This window comes from Falco rusticolus, chromosome 15, assembly GCF_015220075.1.
Source record: "Falco rusticolus isolate bFalRus1 chromosome 15, bFalRus1.pri, whole genome shotgun sequence".
Classification (NCBI taxonomy): Eukaryota; Metazoa; Chordata; class Aves; order Falconiformes; family Falconidae; genus Falco; species Falco rusticolus.
The window spans coordinates 8596551-8612002 of NC_051201.1; the positions used below are offsets into that span (position 1 = coordinate 8596551).

General features: G+C 37.6%; 1 protein-coding gene across 4 annotated transcripts in view; it reads right to left on the bottom strand.

Annotated features, from left to right (window-relative positions):
- The window catches only part of CDH8 (cadherin 8), a 214158-nt gene that overhangs the window by 77139 nt on the left and 121567 nt on the right, over positions 1-15452 (bottom strand). For all 4 annotated transcript variants that reach the window (XM_037409396.1, XM_037409398.1, XM_037409397.1 and 1 more), the window contains one exon: positions 3952-4071. In XM_037409396.1, coding sequence (XP_037265293.1) covers positions 3952-4071 — 120 coding nt within the window. The remainder of the gene's footprint in view (positions 1-3951; positions 4072-15452) is intronic.

Here is a 15452-nt window from a genome sequence, read left to right on the forward strand (position 1 = left end):
GGGCTCTGTCACCCTCAGGGTAAAGAAGTTCTTCCTCATGTTCAGCTGGAACTTCCCGTGGTGCAGTTTGTGCCCGTTGCCCCTTGTCCTGCCACTGGGCACCACTGACAAGAGCCTGGCCCCGTTCTCTGCATGCATTGGTAAGACCTGCTCTCAGTCTTCTCCAGGCTGAACAGGCCCAGCTCTCCCAGCCTTTCCTCATTAGGGAGATGCTCCAGTCCCCTCATCACCTTCGTAGCCTCCAGTGGCTCCTCCCCAGTAGTTCCCTGTCCCCCTTGAACTGGGGAGCCCAGCACTGGACACAGTGCTCCAGGTGCAGCCTCACCAGGGCAGAGCAGAGGGGCAGGATCACCTCCCTGCACCTGCTGGCCACGGTCCCCCTCATGCACCCCAGGATCCCACTGGCCTCCTTGGCCACCCGGGCACACTGCTGGCCCACGGGCAACTTGCTGTCCCCCAGCAGTCCCAGGTCCCTCTCCGCAGAGCCGCCCCCCAGCAGGTCAGCTCCTAGTCTGTGATGGTGGAGGGGGCTGCTCCTTCCTAAAATGTTTACATTCAGAAGTGGATCGGTTCAACACAGTCCAGCTCTTAAAACAGTTGATTCCATTTGGGGAAAGACACAATTGTAGACACAATATCTGCATTCAGAAACAATGACGTTTCAAGTGAATTAGAAAGGTTTTCAACTTAGCAGAGACACTAACGAAATGTAATCACATAGAAAATGTAGCTGTACACACATCCACATCTCTCCCCCTTCCCTTACCAAAAAAAAAAACCCCAAAAAACCCACCCCCCCAAAAAAAAAACAAACCCAAATCTAACAAAACACCCCAAACTGCAAATATACTCCAAACCCTAAAATATCTTCCACACTTGGAGGATCATCTTCAGTTTTGATTTCTTTTGGATAGCACGCTGCTATACCTTGCTGTGCTGCTTTAATCTGTACAGTGTCATAAGAGTATCCATCCCACATGAAGACTGCTGAATGTGTAATATAATGTGCTTTCCCAGCCTAGTTACTAAGAGTTGTGATGGTTCACATTGCTAAAGTTGGATAAACATAGAGAAACAATCAAACATCTACATACTTTCTATTTGCTTTGGACATTTTCTTGTAAAAATGTCCACCGTATCTGCCCACAGTAACAGCACTAGTATCCAAACTGTATAGCAGCTAAACTAGTGTGCATGTTTTATGCATCACTACCTCTAAAAGGTAAAACATACAGTGCCACAAGCTACTGCAAAATTGTAGCTATCTTAGCATAATACTATTGGTGTTTTGAGACTGTGTGTAACAACCCATAAACCTCTGTCTGGTATGTAATAAACGTTATTACACCCCTGCTCCAAAATTCTGGTATTACGAAGGAAATATGCTGCATAGTTCCTTACGTTTTTTGAAATCAACACTCCTTTTTTGAAGAACAACTACAAGGCTGCTGGGTTTAGAGCGATCTTTTTCACCCTGTATAATATGCAGCTGCAGTTTCTACATGACTACCTGCATCTGGTTTGCTTAATGACTACACTTCTATGTATATTTATTGTTTACATATCCTAAACAAATGTATGCTGCAGGGCTCTACACAACCGAACATTTAGTACGAAGAAGATTTCTCTAAGTGAAGGAAGACACATCTGAGGCAAAAGAACAACTTCTGCAAATTTTAAAACACTACAAGCAATGGATAGGTCTGTCTAATATCATAGGAATGACTGCATACTCGGGAGGCAACACACTATTTCTGGGTGGCTGTTAAGAGTACTATGGTATTTACACTACAGATGAAGGCCATTACAAAAAGATGGCAAAGAAACAGAGGATGGCCTCAGTACTTAAACTCATCCAGTTGCAATGACTTAGAGAAGAACCAAATCGATGTCCTTCATACCTCTAGAAAAATGGGGAATGTGAAACCGCTGACTCATTCAGAAGTAGCTCCACAATATGAAGCCACTTACTCAGGGACTCTGGCAAAGCCACAGTTGCATTCTTTATGATTAAATTTCTGTTAGAAACCATCATAACTTTCAAGGTAACTGAACTGCTACTCAAAGGAATATTTGTAACTGGAAATGAAGGTAGAGAGGGAATTTAATGCTAGTCAAACACGAGAAAAATCAGGATTTTCGGGTTCACCAAAAAACTTTGGAGTTTTTTCTGGCTTTCATGATGATGGAAATCACTTTCCTAGGTGATGAATAGTTACTCCAGTGGATTAAGCATAAGGTGTTAATGCAATACAAATAATAAACCTGAGTAAAATGAAACTTTTTTTTTTTTTACATTTGAAATATTTTTTAAGCTGTTTTTGTGTGAAAGAAGTGAAAAATCTGTGTAGATTCAGCTCCTCTGTGAAAGCTGATGTGTTCCCATGCTAAAGCACTAACTGCCCCTGGTAGTGAAAAATCTGTGTAGATTCAGCTCCTCTGTGAAAGCTGATGTGTTCCCATGCTAAAGCACTAACTGCCCCTGGTAGTGAAAAAGAGCCTTCAGCTAATCCCCCTCTAATTGAGACAGCTAACTCAAGTCATTATTTCATGCAATAATTTGCAATATTAAAGAAAATCAAATCATATATTCTGATACTTGATTGTCAGGGGTCTATTCAGAGTTTTATTTTCACATGACTTGTGACAAATCAGCCAGCACGAACTAAGGTGCTTCATTAATAACACTCTTGACATACTTATTTTTGAAAGAAGATACTGTTTTTCCATTGCACTGTGCAGAATTATTCTTTGCAAAATTCTGTTTTACAAGCAGCATAAAATAAAATACTGAATCACATTCTAGAGATCGTTTACACATTTAGGATAGCTGTCTTTCTATCAGAAGAAAATACTTTACAGGATTAATCCATTAATCTATTAAAATTTGTTGACTTACACTGTTACCTAAAGTCCCTGCAAATCCGGACACTTCTAGGAAAGGGAAATAATTTTTCCCATACAATCTCACCAGAAAGAGTTACAGAACTTCTGGACTTCAAAGAGTCTAAGAGTACTCTGTTTAATATTGGTAAGAAAATTTAGCACACTTGATCTACCAAAAGCATCCTTTAATAATTTCTCCTAACATTTATTTAATAATTCTGTTAATCTGCACGAGGACAAGAATTTGTTCTCCTGCTTTACTCCTTTGTGGTCATATATGTTCAGGTGTGGTTTTTATGTTTTAAAATTGGTTATAGTTTTCTTCTCCTTAGAAGATCACAGCTGCTTGACTCACAGTGATTAAAACCAGCTTCTAGTAGCAGGTGAAAGAATACAAGAAATAATATCAAATCACTTAAAAAAAACCCCACTTCTCAGACACAACTAAATGAATTTGTTGTAAGTACGACACATGTACAGAAAAGAACAAGAAATGGATTTATTGGCATTTCTTTCAGATGACTTTCAAGACTTTAAAACCACTGAGAAATAAAGTCATCCTAAATGCATACTAATAAAACTTCATACCAACACTCAGTATCGTGTTCTTTCCTTCCCTCATCCACTCAATCAAGGAAGAAAAAAGCATTTTTAATGAAAACACACAATATATTCACAAAAATACCCAAGCTAAACTGTACTTGGAAAATACTGGAAATACCATAGTCTCATATTGAAAAGCATGTTATGCTCATTAATTCCCTCATGCCAAGTCTTTCAGTCCCTAATCAGTCACAAGCCACATGGCACTTTCGCTACCTTTGCTTTTGCTTCAGTAGTTTCTGTAATATTAGCATCACCATTACTTAAATTATCATTAATACAGATTTTTCTTTGTCTTTTCAATGATCAGACTCTGATGGAATACAAGTGAGACACATGTTATAACTTGGTTACTTCTTACATCTACTTATGCTCCCTGTTTAAGTATATTATATGAAATAGGTAAGAGGCACAGTCACTCGTGTAAGTATAACCCAGGGATTCATGGTCAGAGTCACCCACCTGTATGTGGCTCAATAGAAAAGTAAGGCTGTCCTTCCAGAATGCTATAAACCAGCTTGGCACTGTTTCCATAAACTGGATCATCTGCATCTGTAGCTGTTACTTTAGTAACAAAGGTGCCTAAGTTAAAAAAAATATACACAATTAATGTTTACACACTTACTTGAAATTTGCATAACTCAAAAAATAATTTGAAACAAATATTAATTTCCTTGTGAGTTGTATGACAATAAAAGAATACAAAACATTAACAACTTAAAATATCACTTGTTGAACACAAAGGAAATGTTTTTCAAGATGATATATGCCAGTAGAGTGAATGTCTGGGTTAAAAAAACCCACACCTTTTTAGTAGCTGTATTATTTAAAGTTTCTTTGTAGAATGCATTTAAAGCTACCTGATAAATCTCTGTAGACTTCAAGCATTTGCAAAGGAGTCATATCAAAGGGATACGAAAATACAAGGTTAATAATACAATATAATATGTTGCATTTAAGATTTGCAAAATCACATTTGAAAGAACCTTGACAAGTTACAGAGACCACGTAGAAAAGCAATAATAAAAAGGCTTCTTTCTTCTTCTCTTGGCTTGCAGCCATAATAATGGTTTGATGTGGCCACAGTGACAGAGGTAGGACAACATCTATTGTCTCTGAAATGAGTCTCTGCCACTGAGGAGGCCATTGTCTAGCCAGAGTTATAAATCCCATACTCTGACTAAAAAAATAGAAGAAAAAAAAAAAAAGAAATTGCCCTTTTTATTTCTTAGGCAACATTGCACTTGCCATTTCTGTAAGAAGCAAAATCAAATGAAACTCAGTCAGTTACATTAAGCTTGCTACAGAGACTTTTTTTCCCCCTAAAAATATAATGATGACATTAATTAGGCTAACAATAAAGACAATATCTATGAGGGAGAGAAAGCAAGAGTAAGAGAGAGGTTAAGGGCTGAATTATGTTTCTTATGTTCAGGAAGGAAAAGAATTATAGCACTCACCAAAATATCGCCCTTTCTGGGTGTGCTAATAAAAATAGCCTCCTCTTCTTTCTTATACTTTGTGTGCTGTTGAATCCAAATTACACGTCACTTCAGGACAGAAACAATAAACTAAAGGGAGAGGAGATCCCTTTGGCATGTCCTTGCATTGCACTTGCTGTTCTTTCTCTGTAGGGCACATTGCTGCTACAGCTTTGGGCAGTTTTGTTCTTTACACTACACATAAATTATTTAAAATGTGTGCATGTTTAGAGATAACGTGCATATCACTCAACAGCTTCCATTTCACCCTTTCCCAGCTGGCCACTTCAAACATCAGGGCAAGATACAGGGCTAGCAAAATGCTGGATTGTCTAGAGGGATGGAGAAACCTCACTTATGGAGTGGAAGTTCTGCAGTGCCTGAAGTTGTGGCAGGTTTGGTTCATGGGAATAATGGGATTATTCCCCGGGAAGGGAATACAGCTTGCAGAAACACATGTCACTAGAGAAAAAAATGCCTATGTCGTGTACTGGTAATTAATTTTGGCTACCACTGTGAATTTATCTATTCTTACAGGGGGGTGACATCAATGAAGGGAAGCAGATCAGCTGGCCGTTATGCAGGCTCTACCATGGCCTCATCTGGCAGGAAAAATGCCCCACCAGCATCCCTCCTGCTGCTCGGCAGGGTCCAGAAGAATCCACGTGGCCTGCAGCTGATGCATACAACACGGAAAAGGAATCCAATGCTGATGAATATTATGTTGCATGTCTTTGGCAGATGCTTGCTAACCTGTTTCTGTAAGCATGTACTGTTCATGTTTTTAAGCTTAACTGTTTTTGATGTTGAAAGGTGATCTTATACCTAACATTCAATATAATAACCTTTAACCTGCCACTGGGCATGAGAAACAGACTTTATCCTCAACTTGATGGTTGGTTTGTAAGGAATTAACATCAGAAATTTGTTGTCTAACCAATTCCAAATTTTGCTGTACACCCAGACACTAATAGGCAATGCCTGGTAGCTTTGAATGAAAATGATAAAGGGGATAGATGACACAAATGTGGCCCCCAGCCCTGTAGCTAGCACAGCAGCCTCAACCTATAGATGATATCCTGAATGACCTCCTTCACACAGAGATGAATGAAAACAGTAACAGGGAAGCAACCACGAGGCATACTCAGAGGCCATGGCATAGGCTACAGTGAATAAAATAGGGAGCAATGACAAGTAAGTATGCAGGAAGCTTGAATTTGGATGATGCAAGAGCAGAGGATCAAAAGGACCTTTTGTGGCTTGCCCACAGTAGTTACAAAGCCTAAAAAGTAGTAGCTGTTAGAATTGTCGCACATATTTAAGGTTTTTTGGCTCACTTTCTGTAACTTACAACAGTTACAAGTTCTCTGTTACGATGTTCCTACAGAAAGCAATCTCTTAGCCGAGCTGTACCTCCCCTCTCACAGGATTCAGGCTACCGCCCCACCACCCCAGCAGGACATTCCCTGCAGTTCACAGCTGCTGTCCCATGCATGATAACAAATATGAACGTAGAGGACAGTGCTTTCTTCAGCTAGATTCAAACTGCAATAGCAGGAGATGTACTAGGTTTCCATGGATGCTATCATAAATCTTCTCTTTTAGAAGATTACAAAACAAAAGAGGTTTGCGCAGAATATCATACAATAGGACAGGGCTGCAATAAAATAAGGCTCATCACAGAACAGTGAAAATTTCTGTAAAAGTATTTTATCTAGGCTGTTTCATTTTGTTTCCATGATATAATTCATACACAAAAGAAAATAAAGAAGTTATTTAAAAATAAGTTAAAGAAGTGTTGACTTCTTTGAGATTGTGTTTGATTTGCCTAGCTGGCTCTCATTTCAAAGGACTTCAGAAATAATTATATTGCTTGTTTAGAAAGATTTGATATATAATGCCTATCGTTTTCTTATTTCACTTGAGAATTCTTGAAGAATTTTACAGATATTTATTTCAAGTTTTCAAAACTTAAATGGGTATGTTGATTCTTTGATAAAAGTATCCTTTATCCCAAGTGTTCATTAGATACTGAAGTTGAATACACCATAGTAAAAGGAGGCAATCTGTCTAACATTGCTTCCAATCCTAATGCTCAGCTCTCAATATTTATTTCTTATGACATAAAATAATTTAATTGCTTATTGAGGCCCCAAGTTTATCTGAAATTTATACATACATTAAAAAACCAGACATAATAGTTACTATTCCCATTCACTGTTTATATACACAAAACAGGGGAGGCACGTGACATACCCTTCTTTTTTTTCCCTTACGTGACTATAATCTCACATAATAAAACTAATGAAGGGAACAGAAAAATAAGATATTCTCCCAGCCCTTAGAAATCAATTTCTTACACTGCCAGTCTCTGCCACTTAGCACTTCATTTCTGTCATACACAATTCTGAGGTCACTACAATTCAGCAATTTGCTCCCTAAAACCTTATTGATGAAAATTATTTATGAAATATGCAAGCAATCATGAAACAGAAAGTAAATAAATTACTTCTACTATTGAAATTAGTTAAGCTTTTACATAGTTTAAATTTTATCTCCTTTAATTTGTTGGGGGTTTTTTTTGTGTTACGCCTTGAATCAAATCTTCTGCAGGTGTGAAACATGCCACATTAATATGTTCACACTGGCAATAAGAAGTATGTCAGAGAGCAAACTGTCCCCTCTGCAGCTGTGGATGGCATTGCTGCTCTGGTTCCCCTGCAAGAAGGTAACGGTCCAGAAGAAGTGGCAACCCATCCCACTCCCACAAGTGATAGAACCCTATCCACCTAAGCTTTGGAGATCTGGAGAACTAAGGGTGAAAAATAATGCAGAAAAAAGGAACTCAGAGCCACCATGGCTGATACTTAGACAATCTCCCGAACACAGCAGAACTCTCTATGCTTTGGTCTAGAGCTTTGAATTATTGATATTTAAGCAGGATTTTACTCCACTACAGACTCTGCAGTCATAAACCGCGTGTACATAAATATTTTTACATGCATAATGTGTTTAAAGTTTTAAAAATAAAATTACTGATTGAAAAAACAGTAAGAATGTAGGGAAGAGCATTTATTAAGTAAATGCTTTTTGAGAAACAACATTCTGGGTTCTACCCAACAAAAAAACAGCTAAGGTTTCTGTTTGTGTTTAATTTTGACTGCATTTGGCTTGTGTTTGTTTCTTTGTCAATGCTACAACAAACTCATTTAGCTAGAGACTATAAATTTGAAATGGTGCCATTTTTACAAGAAAGCCACTATTATAGTCCAAGTCACTGTTGTCCTAATTACAATAATATAGCAGTTTTATATAATCTGGCCCAACAACATAATCACTGTTTCTTTTTTAATTTATGTTCCTAATATTTCCTTATGTAAAACAAAACCATCTTTTCAATAGATGAGGCAAATTTTAAGATGTTCTGTTGAAAAAACGTGCTGCATTTTTTTCGGAGGTGCACTTTTGCAATGCTAATGACCCTGCGATTAAACACGGACTGCGAAGAGATTCAACAGATTTTAATTAATGAATACTTCTAATGTGATTTCACCACTAACCATTGCTGATTGTTTTAGTGTCAGGTTTCATAGTTTCTCTTTGCAACAGGCTAGCAATCAGAGAAGCAATTAGCAATAAAAGTATTTTTATATGGCTAGGTAAGAAAGCCTGCATTTGCTGGCAAACTGAGATTAAAAGCTATCATAAAAATAAGATGTGTGTGCTCAGCTAGTGCTCTTCTGTTGTTTTGGCTGTGTTTTTATGTGCAAGTCAGGGTACAAATTCTGCACATTAGTCAGAAAGAAAAATGCATATGCTGCCACAGGGAGTCGGGAAGCAAATTTTTTGGTGTGGCAGTGAAATGTGTGTTCTGGGAAAAAAGAAAGAAAAAAACAACCAAAAATTCAACAATAAACCCCCCAAACTTGTATGTTCTAGAGGAGGTAACGCATAGCTGTTGCCAGAAATTTACATGAATCCATATTCAATGAAGCAACCATTTTGTTGAAAGATTGTAATGGCTGGTAAAAATAAAAAAATGTGACCATAATGCAATATAGTGGGACCATGTTTTCTCATTTGCCCAGGGACTTCAGCATTTTTTTTCCTTTTCTGATGCCCTTTTTGGTCTCACTCACTCTTTCCTCCTCTTCCCAAACCCTGACAGGCTGAAATCTCCATTCCATTCAGAAGATCTGATAACAAGTCTGACAGGGCATTAAGAGTATATATGCATGAAAAAGATCTACCATTATTTACAAACTGTTTTGTTTTTCTAAAAGAATCACTGTGCTTCACATCTCCAGCTAGATTTTGAGTTTGGCTGATAGTAGCCCTGCAGTCAGTAGCGGTCACAGCAAAGCATTGTTTGCATTCAGCAGGTCAGATAAGCATTCTTTCCAAAATGAAGCCTTTTCTTCACTGTCCTTCTTTGCTATAATCTCACAGGTAGCATGACAGTTGTTGTCATGGTAACAATTTTTTATTGAATAAAACTGCAATAATCTCATAAAAACCTGTATAACTTCTTGACATGTAAATTATTACTGCCTCAAAGCTTAAGGAACTTATTCTTATTTGTTTTTCATTGTTGCTGATTTTTAAAATACAAAAACATATTTTTAAGCCTTATCATCTCAGATTATTCTACACGAGACTATTTCTAAACCAAAAATCTATGAATTAGAGATTTCACTAACCAAATAAACAAATCTTATATGGAATAGAAATCTGTGTAATGCACTTCAGGACTTTCTAATATGTGTAAAATGCACACATAAAATATTATCATTGGCATTTTAAATTGCATAGCTTGGTGTCTATGCAGATGCATATATGTGGGTATGTTATACGAGTAGTTTAGCGTTCTTTGCAGATCATACACAATTTCACTCCTAACTTCTACACTAGTACTTGACTATATTTTTGTTATTATTAACAGCTACATTATTGCCAAAGTTCTGAAAACAAAATATGTGGATCAGGTCTCATAAGTCAAGAAAGTCCTCTCCCCAAAGACTCCAAGAGGCAAGAACCAGGGCAGACAAATGCAGGCAGACAACTGAAGAGAGACAGGGAGATGACAAGAGGATGTAAATCGTCCTGGGAAGCCATGCTGTCAGCAGGCAGTGGTGCTGTGGCCTGACCTACCTGCTGTCAGGTTAGCACACCTTCCCCACAGCACCTACAGCACATAGGCATCACGGAAGAGTTTTAAGGACTGCTTTGAGAACAGATGACAGTAGTCTTGTGTAGGTTTTTCAGATCTTCCCACACTTAAAGGAAAGCATGTGAAAAATAGGTAAGTATTTGCTTTGTAAGCGGACGTCTTTCAGTGATGAAAAATTAATGGAGGTGAAAGATGACATCCTAAGCAGCGGTAAGGGGTGGAGATATGGGCCAGAAGGATCCACTAAAGGAAACTATAGGCAGCTTACGCTTGGCATGCTAGAGACACAGGAAGGCCAGAATGTATTCTACTGTATTTATACTAGAGTTCTGTATACAGCCACTCCTAGAGGGAAAAATGAGAAAGAAAATGTGTGTACTTTACAGGTGTAATACTGATACGTGGGTGATGAGAACCATATAAATACATAGATAGGAGACTTCATTTAATCTTCTGCAAAGACAAAAACAACAGCAAAAGCTTCCTTACAATGAGAAATTGTACAAGGAGGAATAGCTCCCCAAGGGAAATAACAGAATCCTCCTCACTGAAGAGTTCACTCTATTGCACAGGATGCTAGATAATGTATTCTAAGGGAAAACCCTAGAAAGACAGGAAGATTAACTAATAGGGTAATTTGTCTTTCCCAGCTGTAATTTGTTTGACTCTAAGTAGTGAAATACTGTGATGCTGTCATGATCTTGTTTATGATGATTAAGGTAAGGAAGAAGGAAAAGAGGGTTATTCATACCACTCAGTTTTGGTCTCAACTGGCTAAATTAGATACGTAGCTGCACTAGCTTTCTGCTCTGTATAAGGGAGGAAAACAGAATTGTCCTTTCATGGGAACCTGCTTTCTTGGTCGACCAGCGAGGAATCCAAATTAAATTAGCCAGCTAATGCAAATGTCTAAGTTTTAACATATGACTACTGTCTTATGCGTATGTACTCAAATTAGGCCATACCAATCTATAATACTAACCCTCCAGGAACTTCAGGCATGTAAGCTGGCACATCAACTTATAGGAAAAGCACAAGTATTGCAAGACTTTTGTTTCTGTTTACATTATTTTCCAAATATATATATATATAAAGACCTATGTGCACTTACACACTCATTTAGACAAATACATATAATTTCTGCAATAAACTGCAAATCATTTCATATTCAGTTTTTTAAAGCTGATCTTAAAAAGCAGAGTAACAAAGCATTACTGGTTTGTTTTGCTAGTTGGTTTTATATATATAGTTGCGCTGTTGATGTCACTGAAACACACAGGATTTGAGAACCCAGTACTCTACAGACCTACAGCAAATGGCAGATGGTGCCCCATACAATTGATAGTCTAACCCAAAAGTTTTAACACCTGAAAAATCTGGCTTAATAAAGGGATCTGAAAGAACCCAACAGGAGCAGCTTGGTCAACAGTAGGAAATAACCACTACAATAAATTATGAAGTACTGTGCCAAAAAAAACGCAAGAAACTCTTTCCTGTTTCCAGCAGGAAAATACTTTTTTCATGTACCTCTGATATACTGAGTCAGGTTTAGCTCCATAAGCAGAACAAAAATCCGAGTTATTTCTTCCAAATGTTACATATTACTTAATGCAATTTTTAGAGTAGTTTAGAAAGTTAATGAAACCTTGAAAAAATGTTAGCATGCAGTATGTGTATGAGTCAAAATCTCTGAGCAACTGAATATCCTACCACATATAACACAATGATGCTTTTAGATTGCTCATGTGTCATTTTAAGGACTTTTCATCATGTGAGGGAAAAGGGAAAAATATATTATATGCAAATGTGTAACTGCAGAAGTATGAAAGGTGCTTGCTATGCATAGGAGAAGAAAGCCTTCTGTACAGCCCACAGACAACGGAGCAAGCTGGCAGCCTTCAGCATTTTACAGCTGTATAATGAGGACTGTAGGAAGCATGGTTGTGAAGTCTAATAAACTGTGTATTTTACAAAATTTGTGCACAGATTAATCATTTTAGAACTCTGATGCTGCCTTTATAACATGAACTTTTGGAAATAAAAATGTTTAACATCAGAAATGTATATTCAATCTAGTGATATAGATAACTCTTTGGCAATTATCCTTGCTGATTTCACCTACTGCTTGGATTTAGCCTGTGTGACTTTAATAAGAAAGGACACTGCCTTTTCAGTTTTAAGGTTAGCAGCCTTTCTTGGTACAACTTATAAGATGCTGCCATTAGAGAGCCCGCAGATACTCCTTTATAAATTCCCCTGGGTGGCTGTTTGTTAGGATTAGAATAAAGTATGTAACATCACAGGCAACAGTAGAAGGGTAAAATATATTTTATGTTTGGCTTAAAGAATAATGTTTTCTTTTCATTTTTTTAATTGTTTTATTATTATTCTCCCTTTAGGTATCACCCACACTATAGAATATTAATTGATATTTGCAAGAGATGTGGGAAATAACTATTCTTTTGTTCAGGACTTTTTGAAAGACTGCTTGTCTCTAATCAATTGACTATTTCATCAGCATTCATTCTGCGAGGTCCCCAGGCAAAGACAGTGAAATTGGATGATCACTGTACACTACGTTACCAAGGGGGAGGCGGGGGGGTAGTACGGTAAGGCTTGTTGATTCCGATGGAAGTTTCAGGTTATGCTCAGGTGTACTGTATACAAGTATAAATAAATAATAAAATAGCCCTGGCTGTTTACTGCAGAAATCCTTTCATTTATACCTTTCTATCATGAAAACAGAAAACGGCTGGTATAATCTTGCAGCTTTGATGCCCTGCTTGCTTTATTTGGTAGAGCGAAGCCTACAGTGCCAGTAACTGTAATCCAGGTTACAAAAGCAGACTTTGAAATATTGCCCCCTTAGGCCACTGCGGAGCAAGCATATGGCAGCACAGACCATGAGGGCCCCAGGGAGCGGGTACAGTTGAATCAGCTGGCCAGCAGTCCTCTCCTGGCTGATTCATGAGAAAGCTGTATTGACATCAGCTCCACAGGCAATTGCTGCTCTGTATTCACAAAGAAACCTCAAGTGCTGCAGATTCAGCAGCATACAAAGACAGGGGAACCAACTCAGGGCAGGGTGGGGAATGACCAATGCCAGGAAAAAAATAAAATAAAATAATGGGTTCTGAATTGCGTCTGAATCTCATTTTCCCAAATGTCAAGTGTGTCTGTCAAAGAGACGCCTAACACAGGCTATCTCAATTAACAGAGTTTGAGGACTATTGGTCTCCAGCATTCTAAAGCTAAATCTTTTGTGTTAGCAGAGTGATGTAAGTTATAGTAATCAAAGTTGCTATGAAAAAAAATACCACACAATTTAATTTTTTGACCTAGAACTTTCTAACTCATGGTTAGAATTTGTCTATGTTTCCTATAACTAAAAAAAAAAGAGAGAATACATTCCAGTCCAATTCTGTGGTATTTCACAGAGCCTAAGTCTGGCAGAAATCTGTACTAGTCGGCTCTCTCTCATCTGTTTGCCACTTAGGAAATCATCCACTGGCCAGCAAATGGGCTTATGTCACAAGCATAGTTGTTTGGAGAAACAAAATGCATGCTTTCAAAGCCAACAAAACAAAACTACCACAGTTTTGAACATTCTTTTCTATAAAATGTGAAATTTGGAAAAACTGTGAGAAATGCTTGTTAAGAGTAGATTTAAAGTGGCAACCAAAAGAGCATGTAGCAGAAACCTGAGTCAAAGACTTATTTGCATATATTCACCGAACAGAAATATGACTGTGTGAAGTGTATAAATGAAAAGAACCACAAAGAACTTCAGAAGCAGAATATCTGCAACAAGAACAATATATAGCTGTGACTATGAGAAAGGAATCACCTGGAAAAATAACAGTAGGACAGATTCTTGTAGATTGCTTAGGACTAGAGAAGCAAGCACCTAAATGCCAAAATTTTCTTTGCTCTGCCCTCATATGGTCAACATGTGTCTATGTCTGTCTGTTCGTCCTCATCCTGTGAAACAGGAACATCACAGGAAGATGTAAAGGAGCTAGGACTTCAACTCTGGTCCAAATTAGCTTTTTCCTGATGTCACTTCACTATGTGTCATTTGCAAAACATTCCTTTGTGCAAAGGGAATGAATGTGTGCAAAAAATGGAAAAATTGTAACAAATTGCTGCCAGTTAATGGAGAGGGAAAAAAGGCAGTTTTTGTCTAAGAAACCACTGCACATTAACAGCTCCACACTTTGCACAGGTAGTTTAGAGCTTATTTCTAAGAACCAGGTAGTATCTTCAGAACTTGAATGTTCACATACTTGTTGCCACTAGTACGAAGTATTTTGAGCAATCCCAGTGATTTTAGCAATTTTGTGTAAAGTCAATGAACTAATTTAATACATTCAGGACAATATAGGTCAGTGCAACTAAAGGGTCAGACTATAAACCCCTAAAAAGCAATATTGTAACTTCATCTGTGGTCCTTGAACTCATCATGGTCATTTACGAACAATGTAAAAAGATAATGACATTTTCAAACAGACCTCGTGAGAAATGGAAAGTACAAAAAAATCCCAAAAAACAAACAAAAAACCCCAACAAAAAAACCCACCAACATACTCAGAAATGTTTATTCAAGGCTCAATAACAAGTAAAATTAGGGAGAATACTGTCTTGGTTTTCCTAATCAATATCCTAACCAATTACTGAAGGTTACTTATGACTCTGCTTTTGGAACCCTGTCTCAGCCACACAGAATGTACAGAAGATTTTAAAGACATGTACGCTCACTAAATATATCTTTCATGTAAAATGTTCTTCAGTACCACAGCTAGTGAATTTGATTATGCACAAGATGACTAAGTAAAGGAACAAGAAAACATGAAGATATACATTTTCTAACAGCTGTTGCCATATTTTAAAACATCTGCTGGTTTTTTTCCTTAGCTTTTGCACTCCCTTTGCATTTACCCTTTGGGCTAATTTGTAGCTGACCCCAGTAATATAGTCCTTTTACTCTACAATTTTGTGACAAACTATCATTGATTTAACAGTCATGCTCAGTGCCTTAAAAAATCAATGAATACAGAGGGGAAAAAAAACCCCAACAAACCAGTAAGACAGTGTGGTTGATCTTGATAACATTTCAGGTGGGGTTTTTCTTGCATCTTTCTAATTTATCTAGTTATTTTATCACTATTCATATCAGGTGTTGCATGTCGATTTCGTATTCAACAGATTTTGTTCTTTTCCAAACAATTTGTAACTGGAAGAGGAGTAATATCTTTAGGAGAACTGGAAAGAAAAGCTAGACCTTATACAGTGCGCTTCTACTATAAATAGAT